Source organism: Wyeomyia smithii, chromosome 3 (genome assembly GCF_029784165.1).
Source record: "Wyeomyia smithii strain HCP4-BCI-WySm-NY-G18 chromosome 3, ASM2978416v1, whole genome shotgun sequence".
Lineage (NCBI taxonomy): Eukaryota > Metazoa > Arthropoda > Insecta > Diptera > Culicidae > Wyeomyia > Wyeomyia smithii.
In genome coordinates, this window is record NC_073696.1 from 87,604,504 (window position 1) to 87,619,864 (window position 15,361).

The 15,361-nt window shown below is 39.1% G+C and overlaps 1 protein-coding gene across 1 annotated transcript in view; it reads right to left on the reverse strand.

Annotated features, from left to right (window-relative positions):
• Positions 1 to 239: 239 nt before the first annotated feature.
• The window catches only part of LOC129731819 (cGMP-dependent protein kinase 1), a 36,279-nt gene continuing 21,157 nt past the window's right edge, over positions 240 to 15,361 (reverse strand). Inside the window, exons 2-9 of the mRNA XM_055692142.1 lie at positions 11,664 to 12,527; positions 10,900 to 11,595; positions 10,603 to 10,841; positions 10,399 to 10,496; positions 1,668 to 1,878; positions 1,173 to 1,404; positions 757 to 1,106; positions 240 to 666 (exon numbers count right to left, since the gene is read on the reverse strand). Coding sequence (XP_055548117.1) covers positions 504 to 666; positions 757 to 1,106; positions 1,173 to 1,404; positions 1,668 to 1,878; positions 10,399 to 10,496; positions 10,603 to 10,841; positions 10,900 to 11,595; positions 11,664 to 12,527 — 2,853 coding nt within the window. The 3' untranslated portion in view covers positions 240 to 503. The remainder of the gene's footprint in view (positions 667 to 756; positions 1,107 to 1,172; positions 1,405 to 1,667; positions 1,879 to 10,398; positions 10,497 to 10,602; positions 10,842 to 10,899; positions 11,596 to 11,663; positions 12,528 to 15,361) is intronic.

Here is a 15,361-nt window from a genome sequence, read left to right on the forward strand (position 1 = left end):
CATTTCAAAAAAGTTCGCAAAAGTTTGTTGAGCGTTTCAGGATAAATCAAAAGTCAGCCACCAATATTTCTTCGAAATAAACACTAATAAATATTTTCTCTGATTGTTTCTTTTTTTTGTTTCTTTCAAAAGTTGATTTTGTTTTCCAACATATTTTCCAACACGACGCTTGATTATTTTCCAAAAAGAATTCCTCGTGAAACCTTAGACAAATAATCCCCCCTTTTCAGCACAAAAGTAAACAACCATGAACTCTGAAAGCCTGCAATGCAACTCAATAAATTATCATCGCTACCCGGTACGCAATGGTTTTTAACAACTCTTTTGTTCCTACCGTACTGATACAATTAAAACCCGAAATTGTTTAAACGAAGATGACCATCAGGAGGAGCCATTTAGTGCACTCGCAATAAGCAAACAAGCACATAAATACGTGATTAAATACACTCGTACAGCAGTGGTATTTATTAATTTTAATTAGTTCCATATAGATTCAATTGGAATTAAAAATTAATATCCCACCCGGACGTCTCATCCGGGGGCTCGTCCAGGTCCTTCGGGTATTCGTCGAAGTTGGACAGATCCGTATCTGACTGGATTGGTCGGACCAGCGGTGCCAGCAGGGTGCGATCCTTCAACCGTTGCCATTCGAAGCCTGCGAACCAGCTGCAAATACGGATTCAGAAAATTAATTTTTATGGTAATCTGCGAGTTTAACGCAGCAGCAAACAAAAGCTCCCAGTCCGGATTACTTACGGGTGGTTTTTAATGTCAGCAATGCCATTTTTCCCGTAGCCCAGTCGCTCCGCTGGTGTTTGCCGACAGAGCCTTTTGATCAGCACCTGCGCTTTTTTCGGGATACGTGAAGGTAGCTCTATAATATCAATTCCTCGCAGGATGGCGTTGTACGTTTTCATGTGATTTTTCCCCCGGAAGGGCGGCTTCCCAACCAGCAGCTCGTGAATGAAAACCCCCAGGGCCCAATAGTCAACCGCTCGGTCATGTCCTTTGTTGAGGATAATTTCCGGGGACACATACTCGGGCGTTCCGGCGAAGGTCCAGGTTTTCTGGTTTGCCCCAATTCGCTTGGCGAAACCGAAGTCAACCTGATAAAGATTTTTGAAACTATGAATGAAGATAAATCCAAAACAATTCCCTTCTTTCATATTTACCAGCTTTATATAGCCTTTCTCGTCTAGCATTAGATTTTCTGGTTTCAGATCCCGATATATCATGTTTCGACTGTGTAGATACTCGAATGCTTCTACTACACAACCAGTCATAAACCGGGCCGTCCGTTCGTCGAAATATTTATTTTTCTGCAAAATGGTCCATACATCACCACCGAGGCAAGCTTCCATTAGAAAATACAGATACTTCTTATCGCGGTACGTTTTGTACAGTCTGGAAGGAGGATATATGACCAAGTTAATGACTATCCTTGCTCAAAACATTCAACAGAATGATTGTTGGTTACAGCACAAGCAGGTAAATTGAACGAAATGGGATTCTTTATTCAAAAAATGTAAGCCCCACAGTTCAAACCATTCCATTCAGGAACCATTGAGAAATATTTTTCTGCATTCCAAAACCTTCCGAAAGCATTTCAGAACTGCCACCCACACCCTGCGTACCTGTGTCTGTATCTATATCCCTAAGCAACTTACCGCACGATAAACGGACTGTTACAGCTCAGCATGATGTCCTTCTCGCTATAAGCGTGTTCTTGCTGCTGTTGCCGAACCATTTCGATCTTCTTGAGATATTTGAGGGCGAATGTTTGCCGGCTCTGGTACTGCACAAGCTCGACCCGTCCGAAACCCCCGATACCAAGCGTCCCAATGTAGGTTAGGTCATGCAACTGGATATGTTCATATTCTAAACGATGGGGAGGAAATGATTTGGATGCAACGTTAGTCTCAAATTGTCACAGGCTAAGAACCAGCTGGGTTTCAATTGCAAAGTGCTAACCGGAATAATCTGGCTCTCCAGCAGCAATGGTTGCAGGTTGGTTACGTTTTTGCAAGCCAAGCTTGAAAGTGTAAAGTATTTTATTTCAAATTATTTGTTCCTCTCATCGGGTAAACAATATTTTACATTTGGATTAATTTACGTACTTCAATGAGATTCATAGCATCATAAATCAGAACATAAATTCTGGGAAAACTGGATTGAACATGTAACGTTTTTGGTTGGCGGAATGGAAGATTTTAGATGCTAATCGCGCTCAAACAACTATTCCGATTTCAATAGTTAATATACCGTTGGAAAGGTAAAACATACAAGATTTGTAAAACATGATAATTTTAGTTACCATTTTCTTATTACTCCGTGAAAATTGCGGGAAAGTTTGAAGGTTGAATATCCACATACATTTTTCATACGATTGGTATATTTCCCTAGCACAGACTTCAAAAACATAGACGAAATGATTTCACGCATTCAGTTATTGGCTAGCAATACCAGCCAATTGGCATCGCATTCATCACCCAACGTAAACGACGAAGAAAGAAAGCAGAGATGCTTCCACGTGATTGGTTCTTCCTCCAATCACCCAAGTTCCCCATACTGAGTGACACTATAAAAGGACATTTCGTGTTGAGAGAAGCTCTCATTCATCATTGATTCATTCTCTGCTAGCGTGTTGAGCAGTATAGTTGTTTATTTTCGCTCCGTTCGCTTTGTACGTTCGTTCGTAAGTTTTTATTTTCGCGTTGGAAACCGACGCTACGGTGAACCCTGACATGGGTAAATCGAAAACCGGTTCTAGTACGGGTAAACGGCCTCGACCTGGAAATGCCCCCGACTCGGCGGCTAAGAAGCTGTTGGCCAACAACAGATTTGCTGTCTTGGAAAACTCCACGGACCCCGAAATAGTGAAAAAAGAGAAAATTCCACCCTTCTATGTGAAAGGATTTCCAGAAGGTCTTCGTGAAGCAATTGTCTTCTACATCGAAAAAGAACTGAAATGCACTATCCGTATGTGCACTGGCTACAAACTGATGGTTCCGGCATTGAATCACTACAAGGCGGTACAAGTAATACTGCAGCAGCGTATGGTGGAATATTTCTCCCATGACATTGAAGCAGAAAAACCGCTCAAGGTTGTTCTCCGTGGTCTTCCAGACATGGAAATTGACACTCTGCTAGAGGAACTGAAGGCAAATGGACTCAAGCCAATACAGACCCATAAGATGTCACGCCACAACAAGAGTCGGAAGTACCGTGACCAATTGTACCTCATCAATCTGGAGAAAAATTCAACATGTTTGGCGGATTTGCAGTCCATTCGTGCCCTTTTCCACATCATTGTAGCCTGGGAGCGCTACAAACCAGTTCATCGAGATGTGACCCAATGTTCCAATTGCCTGTTGTTTGGACATGGGACTAAAAACTGCCATATGGCCTCCCGCTGCATCAAATGCGGACAAACGCACGCACCCGACGCCTGCCAATTGATGGAAACTGCCGATCCTGTCTGCGCAAATTGTGGAGCTGATCATAAGGCCACCAGTCGTACCTGCCCGAAGCGGGCGGAATTCATTGAGATCCGCAAAAGAGCCTCAACCAACAACCAACCCGGTCGGAGAAAAGTTCCAGTGCCAGTGAATAACGAACAAAATTTTCCAGTCATCGCATCGCGACGTGCAATCCCAGTGCTTCCACCTCTCCCACTGAATGATCGGCTTATAACCTCGTTTGCCGATGTCGCAGCATCGAGCCGTTCCTCGCCTCTCCCGGGGCTCCCAGGGCTTTCAACTCCTGCCACTGGAATGAAGTTTACCCGCACAGACGCCGAAGAAAACAACGCAGATTCCCTTCTCACTACAGAAGGGTTCGTGCATCTCCTGACCGAAGCATTCGTAGCCCTTCGCACCTGTCAAACCAGAGCTGAACAGCTGCAAGCAGCAGTTTCCATCCTCACCAAATATGGCCCGTGAATGCATCAACATCGCTAACTGGAACGCTTGCTCGTTGAAGAGCAAAGCCATCGAATTCGCTGATTTCCTCAACGAGCGGAATATCGACGTAGCTATCATCACCGAGACACATCTAAAACCTGGCGTCAACATCTACCTCCCCGACTTTCGAGTTGTTCGGCTCGATCGTACCCACTCAGCGGGTGGAGGCGTAGCCATCGCGTTGAGGAAGAACATCTGCTGTAAGCTGCTGCCCAGTTTAAACTTAAAAGTCATCGAAGCGGTTGGGGTCGAGGTTTCTACCCCTGTCGGCCCTATTATTATCATAGCCGCCTACTGTCCATCGCAAGTCAGCTCAAGGAACGATTCATCCTCTAATCTGAAACAAGATCTCGTCAAGCTTACCAGACATCGGCAAAACTTCATCTTGGCTGGTGACCTCAATGCCAAACATCAAGCCTGGGGCAACACTTGAAGCAATCCAAATGGTAAAGTCGTCCACAATGACCTACAAGCATCTACGTACATCATCCTGAGCCCAGACTCCCCCACCCGGTTGAGTCGCTCTGGTGTCCACTCGACCATCGATTTTTTCATCACCAACATGGCAAACCTTTCGAATCCGATCGTCTACCAGGAACTGAGCTCCGACCACTTTCCAGTGGTGGCCGAAGTGGGCTACTCCGCCAATCGATTTCGTGCTCGTCGTCGCAACTACCATCGTGCTGACTGGCCACGGTTCCAGCAGTTCATCGACGCCAACATCCGCTACAACATCGAGTTTGAATCCACGGACGACATCGATCAGTGCTTGCAGATCATCGACGAGGCTCTATCCTTAGCCCGTGACCAACACATCCCTGCTTTTGACCTGGTGAGTAACACCCTGAATCTAGACAGCCCAACTAAATCTTATATAAGACTTCGTAACACAACTAGGCGCCATTATCAACGTACTGGCCTGCCTCATTTAAAGTTTTACTGCTATCGTCTTAAAAAAATCATTAAGGCCCGGTTGGTGGATCTCAGAAACAAAAGCTTTGAAAGTCATATTCGCTCTCTCCCAGATTGTGCAAACCCCTTCTGTAAATTAACTAAACTTCTGAAAAACAAGCCGAGACCTGTCCCTCCTCTCTCCCATTCTGATCAACAAGCTGGCCAAGTTCAGCTAATAACAACAGCTGAAAAAGCTAATGCACTTGGCCAGCATTTCGTAAATTCTCACAATCTTGGTCGTACCCTGGTGAGCCCCTCTGAGCCCGATGTGGCAGCTACAATGTCCAGAATCGATGTGACCCCTCTAGTTGTCCCAGAGAAATCTATAATTTCTGCAGACGAGGTAATGGCAGCCATCAAATCATGTAAAAATATGAAGGCCACGGTTGTCGATGGGGTGGTCAATCTCGAATTGAAAAATTTGAGCGTTGACTTCTTTCATCACCTCGCAAAGATCTTCAATAAGTGCTTGGAACTTGGCTAATTCCCGTCCCGTTGGAAGCTCGTCAAAGTTATCCCCATCCATAAACCTGGGAACGATCCCACTGACGCTAAAAGCTACCGGCCCATTAGACTCCTTTCAACTATTTCGAAATTATTCGAAAAACTGATTCTGAGACGTATACTAGAGTTTGCTGATCAGAACAACATCTTCCTTAGAGAGCAATTTGGGTTCAGGAAGGGGCACTCCACTGTGCACCAGCTCACCCGGGTAACGAACATTATCAGGCGGAACAAGTCTGTTTCCAAAACAACTGCCATGGCGTTGTTGGACGTTGAGAAAGCGTTTGACAACGTCTGGCACGATGGTCTTGTTTATAAGCTGCATCGGTGCAACTTCCCGATCTTCCTTGTGAAAATCATCAAAAGTTATCTGTCGGGTAGATCATTTAGGGTCTGCTTGAACAACTCCCAGTCTGATACATTTAATGTTGATGCTGGGGTCCCCCAGGGTAGCCTCTTGGGTGCTATCCTCTTTAACATCTTTACGTCAGACGTTCCTCCCCTTCCGGGTGGTGGTGTACTGTCCATGTTCGCGGACGACACTGCCATCATGTACAAAGGGCGAGTGATCCGTTCGCTGACTAGAAAACTTCAAGCAGGCCTGAATGTTCTATCCGGCTACTTCAACAACTGGAAGATTTGCATCGATGAGGCTAAAACACAGGCCATCTTATTCCCCCACTCAAACTCACGTCGACTTGTTTCGCCTGACGACGTCAGGCTTAAAATTAATAATTCACCCATCGAATGGTCGAGAGAGGTGGGATACCTCGGTCTTGTTCTGGACAGCAAGCTTATATTCAGATCACACGTGGAAAAAACATCAATCAAAGGCAACATCCTAATTAAATCTCTATACCCACTGATAAACAGAAAATCCAAACTGTCCCTGAAGAACAAGCTTGCTGTCCATAAAATGATTATCCTGCCAGTATTAGAATACGGTTTGCCAATCTGGGAGAGTTGTGCCAAGTATCACCATGATAAATTACAAGTTATCCAAAATAAGATCCTAAGGATGATCCTTAACAGTCCTCCAAGAACGCGTAATTTTGAGATCCACCAACTAGCCGGCCTAGATACACTTTTGGTGCGCAAACAGGCAATTCTGTCTAGATTCAGGGATGCTTGCCAGAGGTCAATTCACGAGGCAATTCGATCTTTGTCAATTTAGTTTTTAAGATAGTATTAGTTAGGTAGGTTATTCAATTTTATTTAAATTCATAAACTTACCGTGCCATTAAGGCAAAGATGTAAAATTAATCTTCAAGATAATTTAAAAAAAAAAACAATCTAAATGCACTACTACGAACAAAGATGACGAGCCTTTAGGGCTGACCAATTATCCTGTCATAAATTATACCTCTGTAAACAATTTTTAAAAATAAAAGACAATTCAGCAGCAGTCAGTAGAGAGAAGCTCTTTCCCTTGTCGACCTTCAAAGCGAACAGTTCGGCTTCCCTTCGATCTGAGTTCTTCGATCTGAGTATGTGTGTGTGTGTATGTGTGTGTATGTGTGTTTATGTTTGTGTATGTGTGTATGTGTGTGTATGTGTGTATGTGTATGTGTGTGCATGTGTGTATGTGTGTGTATGTGAGTGTGTGTATGTGTGTGTGTGAATGTGTGTATGTGTGTGTAAATGTGTGTGTGTGAATGTGTGTGTGTTAATGTTTGTGTGTGTTAATGTTTGTATGTGTGAGTGTGCGTGTGTGTGTGTGTGTGTGAGAGTGTGTGTGTGTGTGTGTGTGTGTGTGTGAGTGTGTGTGTGAGTGTCTGTGTGTGTGTGAGTGTGTGTGTGTGTGTGAATGTGTGTTGTGAGTGACGTGTGTGTGAATATGTGTGTAAGTGGCGTGTGTATGTAAGTGGCGTGTGTATGTAAGTGGTGTGTGTATGTAAGTGGTGTGTGTGTATGTAAGTGGTGTGTGTGTATGTAAGTGGTGTGTGTGTATGTAAGTGGTGTGTGTGTATGTGTGTGTGTGTATGTGTGTGTATGTATGTTTGTGTGTGCGTGAGTGTGTCTGAGGAGCGTGTGCTTGTGAGTAGTGTGTGTATATAGCGTGTGTGTATAACGTGTATATGTGTGCAAAAATGCATTTATCCGTACTTTTATAGACAACAAGTTAATTATTTTTCCTATTAGTTTGTATGCTATGGTTTATGATAGGTGTATGTGTTTTTTTGTGAAGTGTTCATGGGTCGTTGTGTTTGGTGTTTGTACGTTTGGTGTGTGTTATATACTATGGCTATGGCAGAATTAAATCTTTACACCCACAATAGTCCCACGTCAAGCCTACGTTTGTGCACTCAAGCACATACCCTTTAATTTTTTATAAAATGGCAAGCGGTAATGTTCATATGCTAAGCGAAAGAAATGAAACGAATCCAACGAAATGTGGCATCGTTTTAATGAGGTTTGTTTGTTTGTAAAACCTTATGAGCACATCTGGAAAAATAGGCTAAATAAAGATAAGTCACAAACTTGAGCTGCTTATCCCAGAAAGAGTGTGATATTTTCGGCAAGGTAAATCTAAAAAAACTCATTGATGACGCATGATGATATATAGCTTGCAGAAACAGAAATACATGAAATGCTAAAAAATATCACAAATTTGACGAATAAAGAGATATTTATTCGAAAAAAATATATGCCATCTTAAAAAAGGCCAAAACCTGTCAGTTTACAAGCTTGCGTGAGATAACCATGAGACACCAAAATTTAATTAGAGGTTCATATAGAGAGCAGAATGGATTTTGAAAACATTAAACAACCATGAAGTTTGGAATTGAGAATATTGAAAAGTTCAAAATTGAGAAAAATAATTTTCTAATCATCACAGTTTCTATTTGCTATTTTCTATTTTCTATTTTCTATTTTCTATTTTCTATTTTCTATTTTCTATTTTCTATTTTCTATTTTCTATTTTCTATTTTCTATTTTCTATTTTCTATTTCCTATTTTCTATTTTCTATCTTCTATTTTCTATTTTCTATTCTCTATTTTCTATTTTCTACTTTCTATTTTTTTTCTTTTCTTTTTGCTTATTTCTTATTTCTTTTTTCTCATTTCATTTTTTTTTGTTTTCTATTTCTTATTTCTTATTTCTCTTTTTTGATTTCCCAATTCATATATCTTATTTCTTAAATCTTAATTCTTATTTCTTATTTCTTATTTCTTATTTCTTATTTCTTATTTCTTATTTCTTATTTCTTATTTCTTTTTTCTTATTTCTTATTTCTTATTTCTTATTTCTTATTTCTTATTTCTTATTTCTTATTTCTTATTTCTTATTTCTTATTTCTTATTTCTTATTTCTTATTTCTTATTTCTTATTTCTTATTTCTTATTTCTTATTTCTTATTTCTTATTTCTTATTTCTAATTTTTTATTTCTTATTTCTTATTTCTTATTTCTTATTTCTTATTTATTATTCCTTATTCCTTATTTCTTATTTCTTATTTCTTATTTCTTATTTCTTATTTCTTATTTCTTATTTCTTATTTCTTATTTCTTATTTCTTATTTCTTATTTCTTATTTCTTATTTCTTATTTCTTATTTCTTATTTCTTATTTCTTATTTCTTATTTCTTATTTCTTATTTCTTATTTCTTATTTCTTATTTCTTATTTCTTATTTCTTATTTCTTATTTCTTATTTCTTATTTCTTATTTCTTATTTCTTATTTCTTATTTCTTATTTCTTATTTCTTATTTCTTATTTCTTATTTCTTATTTCTTATTTCTTATTTCTTATTTCTTATTTCTTATTTCTTATTTCTTATTTATTATTCCTTATTTCTTATTTCTTATTTCTTATTTCTTATTTCTTATTTCTTATTTCTTATTTCTTATTTCTTATTTCTTATTTCTTATTTCTTATTTCTTATTTCTTATTTCTTATTTCTTATTTCTTATTTCTTATTTCTTATTTTTTATTTTTTATTTCTTATTTCTTATTTCTTATTTCTTATTTCTTATTTCTTATTTCTTATTTCTTATTTCTTATTTCTTATTTCTTATTTCTTATTTCTTATTTCTTATTTCTCATTTCTCATTTCTTATTTCTTATTTCTTATTTCTTATTTCTTATTTCTTATTTCTTATTTCTTATTTCTTATTTCTTATTTCTTATTTCTTATTTCTTATTTCTTATTTCTTATTTCTTATTTCTTATTTCTTATTTCTTATTTCTTATTTCTTATTTCTTATTTCTTATTTCTTATTTCTAATTTCTTATTTCTTATTTCTTATTTCTTATTTCTTATTTCTTATTTCTTATTTCTTATTTCTTATTTCTTATTTCTTATTTCTTATTTCTTATTTTTTATTTCTTATTTCTTATTTCTTATTTCTTATTTCTTATCTCTTATTTCTTATTTCTTATTTCTTATTTCTTATTTCTTATTTCTTATTTCTTATTTCTTATTTCTTATTTCTTATTTCTTATTTCTTATTTCTTATTTCTTATTTCTTATTTCTCATTTCTTATTTCTTATTTTATATTTCTTATTTCTTATTTCTTATTTCTCATCTCTTTTTTCTTATCTTTTATTTCCTATTTCTTATTTTTTATTTTTTATCTCTTTTTTCTTATTTTTTATTTCTTATTGTTATTTCTTATTTTGTGTTTTTTCAGTTGCTCTATTTACCCTTGCTTTGTAACAGTATAAGGTATGTCTAGCATAACAAATGAATGAAAAAGCAAGTAATAGTATATAAAAATAAATGTTTTCATCGGGGAAACTTGCAAAACCTTGTATTGAAAGTTACATATTGATATTGATTGCTCCTAGATTATTTTGATTTTGGATTCCCGGTATGGGAATCGTCGATTAAATAGTTTAATAGAAATTCGTGCATCCCAATAATCCAAAAGTTTATTATAGTTAAATTCTTTGGATATATTTTTGTTGTTTTCAGACTGAGAGAAAACAGGTTTATAACAGAAATTAGACCTATGCCGTTTTAGTGTTACTTACCAGAAACTATTTTTCGATTGTCCGAAGTTCGCGGCATATCATCTGAAAGTTTTATTTCACGCAGTTTCTCCAAGCCTCCCAGAAATTCGTTGAAGGCTCTGAAAAAATATTTCCAAATAAATTGTATGATCACACTTTGAATGTAGACTTCAAATCCTACAAATATTTAGCCAAAACATTTCTTCTGGTATTTCCTCAACTTACATTCTGTTCAGCGTTAGACATTCGGTACCAGGAGGGTTGGCAATTATGCTGGCCAACCGTCGATCTTCGTGCAACAGGGCCTGCTCGCCAAAGTATGCTCCCCTTTGCAGGGTACCCACCAGCTTATCGACCCCATTTCGGTCAGTTTTAATGACGTTTACGCTGCCACCTCGAATTATGTAAAATTTATCTCCCGGATCTCCTTGTTGAATGATCGTTGAACCTGTGGCGTAAAATTCCTGCCGAAAAATACACTCTCAAAACCATTTAACAAAAATGTGGATAATCAACGCATACCCTTTTTAGCAAATCGGAAATTTTGTGCAGCTTCTCGATTTCCAGATCCTTCAGAATCGACACCGTACTCAAAAACTTCACATTCTCCTCTCGTTCCTTTCGACCGCTCTTCATCATAATCTTCTGAAACACTCTTCGCTCAAGCATCCAAACTTTAGCTTCGGTCGTCACCCGAATGGACGCAAACCGTTTCGCTTTGTACAGAATGGCAAGCTCCCCGAATACGACACCTCGCCCGAAGGACTTTATGACTTTGTTCTCCACCACCACCTCATAGGTTCCGTTGGCCGACACGAAGAAGTGCGCACCAATGTCACCCTCCTTTATGATGTAGCTATTGGGAGGGAACGTCATGGCACTCATCGCATCAGTGACGGCTTTCAGCCGTTCCTCGTCCATTAAATTGTTCAGGAATTCATTGGCAGTGATCGCTTTCTTGATCAGTACCTCGGCATCACGTGGCTTCGGATGGCTGGGAATAACGATCTCTCGGGAGCTCTTTAGCTCAGTTTTCTCGGAGACGATGCCCTCTTTGCGAACTTTACTCAGAATACCGTTTCGACTAACGTTCAGTTCTTCGATTCGCGGGGGTGGTTCCGAATTGCGTGACTCCCTGGCTTCGACTGCTGTTTCCTTCTCTACTGGGACTGATGGCGGGACGCGCGTCGGTGGTGCACTGGACGGTTCGGAAGTAGGCTATAGTAAAAGTAAACAAATGAAATTCATCGAAAAATAATGAAGTGCTTGAAATTGAGAATGCTTACCGTTTTCACAGCACTTTCCACGGTCCGTAGCGGAGTGTGTTGAGTTCGGTTGATTAAATCATCCACCTCCGGTAGCATTCTCGGTGGAGGCAATTTCGGAGGCGTAGGTTCCTCATCTTGAGAAGTATCATCGTCGTAGTTTTGTCGAGGAGGTAACTGCGGAGGCAACGGATCATCCTCCTCCGAACTGAAAACCTCCGAGACGGGTTCCTCAACGGGTTTGACTGAAGAAATGGTATAATAATCATCTGAGGTTTCTGATATCTCCGAAAATTGAGCCGGTTTGGGTGTCACAGGAGTTTGCTTCCGTGACTTAGACGACGATGAGAGATTCGATTGAGTAACCGTAAAATTCGTAGTTGGCACTGGGGCATCCACGGCAGCAGGTGCCGTTTCTTTCACAATTAACTTTTCCTGAACTGGTCGCAGTTTTTCGAAGCGATTTATTTTCACTTGAAGTTCTTTGATTTCTTTCTCCAATTTAACTAAATGTAACCGTTCAGCATCGCTGGGATGTTCTCGTTGTTTCGACTCCAGAGCCAGCTGGAGGAGTATTTTGGTTTGCTGAATTTCCTTGAGCAATTCTAAGCCATTGTTGTGTCGATCGTTTTCCTGTGAGCTGGCGCTAATTCGATCGCTTATGTCCAGTATTGGCGTTTTCCGCACCAGTTGTGGTTGAACTGTCGGAGTTGCTTGTGGCCGTGCATCCCAAGCAGTTCCATTGTGACCATTCAATCGCTCATCCAGGCTGCCCAGTCCAGACTCTCGTTCTGTTCCTTGAGGTGAAAATTTCCCATTTGATTTTGCTTCATACTTAGGCGGGTTAAATTCCTCATCGTAGATCCTGGTGCTTAATCGAACGGGCTGGAAAGAGACAAAGTAAGAAAATTGAATCAGCAGTCTAAATTCAGTAAAATTTTATCAATTGTTGTGATTCACCAGTATCAAAAAAAATCTTATCGCACACAAGGTAGGCCGAAGCCTTTAAGAGCTTACTGGTGTAATTAAGGCGAAACTATGAGTGTTGCGTGTATATCGGACACATCAAACATATCGTACGGAGATTGGTATCTGGTCTTCTGATTGACATGTTATCTCATTTCATTACTCAAAAGCGGTTGGAATTTTTTTAATTCAAAACGTCACCGCAGTGGGTGTTGCAATACGACACCACAGAAGCGAGGTGAGAATGGGTTCATGAGTCTCCTCCCCTAAAGAATAGACAAAAAAAACAGCAAGGTTCAGTGCTACCTAGAAGCTTTTCAAAGGTAATGAACCTTTGAAAAGTTTTAACGAAATTCAATGGTCAATGGTTGGTGTGCCTGTTTCTTCCAGTTTTTAGCTCAAAAGTGGTTGTTTTACGAAAAGAAAACGGTTTTGAGTGTGTGAAAAGAGTGACAACGTCAACTACTGGACGTAAAGAGTGAAGTAAAGGCCTTTCGGAGGTGTATCAGACGGTTTGGAAAGTGTTTGGATTCCCGGCTGTATATACTCGAAGCTAAGTTCAATATTTCTCAAGGGGGGCGTTCATGTTTTTTTTTTTTCATTGCAGTAACAACCATGCTATAGGTATTACAATTGCATAACCGTTAATCCCAACAACAGTGGTCAATATACCCACAAATTCAATTATGAATAATTTCAAGTCATAAAATAAGCATACCAAACTTATGTTTATGACATAAAGATAGCTAAAAACTACATTTTGAAATCATCATATTTGGCACACAATCTCTAATTACCGAAAGAAAATAATTGTTGAGCCCCCCAACGAATAACGAAATTTGCACTTCTCATTAGGGTTGCATTTGAATAGATAATACCGTGAGACTTATCGTTTCGATTACTAAAATCGATTCTGATTATCGAATACATTGATGATGCCGTGTGTTCGCTTTGCGTTGCGTTTAGTGCATGTTGACTGTATTCAAATACAAAATAAGAGCTGATATCGTTTCGTGACGGTGCAGAGTACACGAATCGCTAAATGTGCTGTGTACAATCGCAAAGATGCTTTCAATAAAGTACATCGATACCAGATATAATGTCGGGATAGGAAGAATCGATTTTTTATATCGATTGATGAAGGTCACAGTCATCGACGTTTATCTGTTTACTTTTTTCAATTGAACTAGATAGTTTAAGTGAATTTGGATAGGAGTCTAATATATAATTTATCTTAAACTGCTCATTAATATGTTGCTGTGAGTATAACGTGTTTTAGCGGCTCAAGTATCTAGCTTGTTAATAGCTGGGATATACATACAATTTCTTGAAAGGTGTCTAGCTCACAATAAAACTTCTTTGTGTCTCTAGTAAGAATTCCAATGAATAAGTTAATTGTTGGTATAAAATTTGTGTTTGAAATACTTCACATCTAGCGGAACGCTTTGCCTTATAGAAAGTGAAGTGATTGATCTCAGGTATTTTCATAAAATAGCTTCTATGAGAGCCAGTTATCAATGATACCAAACAGAATTTACTACTTTGAATGAAATCTTTTTCTTTTTTGCTGTGCTTATTCTAACCAGTCCTGATACATCAGCGCTTCGTATAGCCCCATATTATGCCTTATAGTGTCCCTCCAAGTAAATGAAGGTCTACATCGACGTAAATGTTTAGCTTGCAGACGAGTGGCAGCCTTAAATGGGTGTGATCTCCCGCGTCGTCGTACTTCATTTCACGGGTATTCACGGATCTTGCCATTTGTCCAGCATCTGGAGCACGGCATAAGCTAGCCACCCCACAAATAACTGCTTTTGATAGTCGCGATTCGAAAGGCGGCTATATTTAGTCAATACCGTCACCTGAGTTCCGTATATTATGGCAGGTGCAATCATTGTCTCATATATATCACGGGTAACTTCTCAGGTTGGTTTATATTTTTTTTTAGAAATTGCATCACCGCTTTAGCAACTCGGACAGAATTCCTGCACCGCGTGCGTACTTTCATTGGTCGATCCAATTTCAAACTGAGATTAACACCTAGATAACGCAACGGGTCGGTAGTAGTATGCTAATATTCCACTAATATTTTTTTCCTGCATTGTCACCTCTCGCTCTCGAACCAGTGCCTTGCACTCTTTGTCATTTAATTTTAATCATACATAGTTTAATCATTCTGTTAGCTTGGTCAGAATTAATTCAAAATCTTCAATGTTTTCTGCAATCAAAATTAGATCATCGGCAAAAGCCAAAACCATGGGGAGAGTAATGCGGTCCTACTAATTAAGACGTAACGTAGGTACTTCATCTTGAACGGATTACAGAATAGATTCCATGATAAAATTAAAATAAAAGGTAACAGAGGGCACACTTGTCCGCGAATTCGTTCAAACTGCTCTTCTAATTGACACAATTTGTTGTTGCTGTTGAAGTAGCAACGTTTATTTTAGCTGCGGTAAGTCAAAATTGTTATCTCCCAGCTGGTTTCGAGGTACGATGCTGGCCTAACAAGCCAGTCGTCGTATGTTCGAGTCCCGGCTCGGGAGAGACTGTTAGTGTCAGTAGGATCGTAGCGCTAGCCCCGCAATTGTCCTGTACACTTAACAGTCGGCTGCGAAGTCTGTGTATAGTAAAACAGAAGGTCGAATTCCGATACGGAATGTAGCACCAAGGCTTTGCTTTGCTTTTTAAGTCAAAATTGTTTGACCTGAAATATTCTAGTAAGCTTCGCCAGAACAACGGTCGCTGCTCCA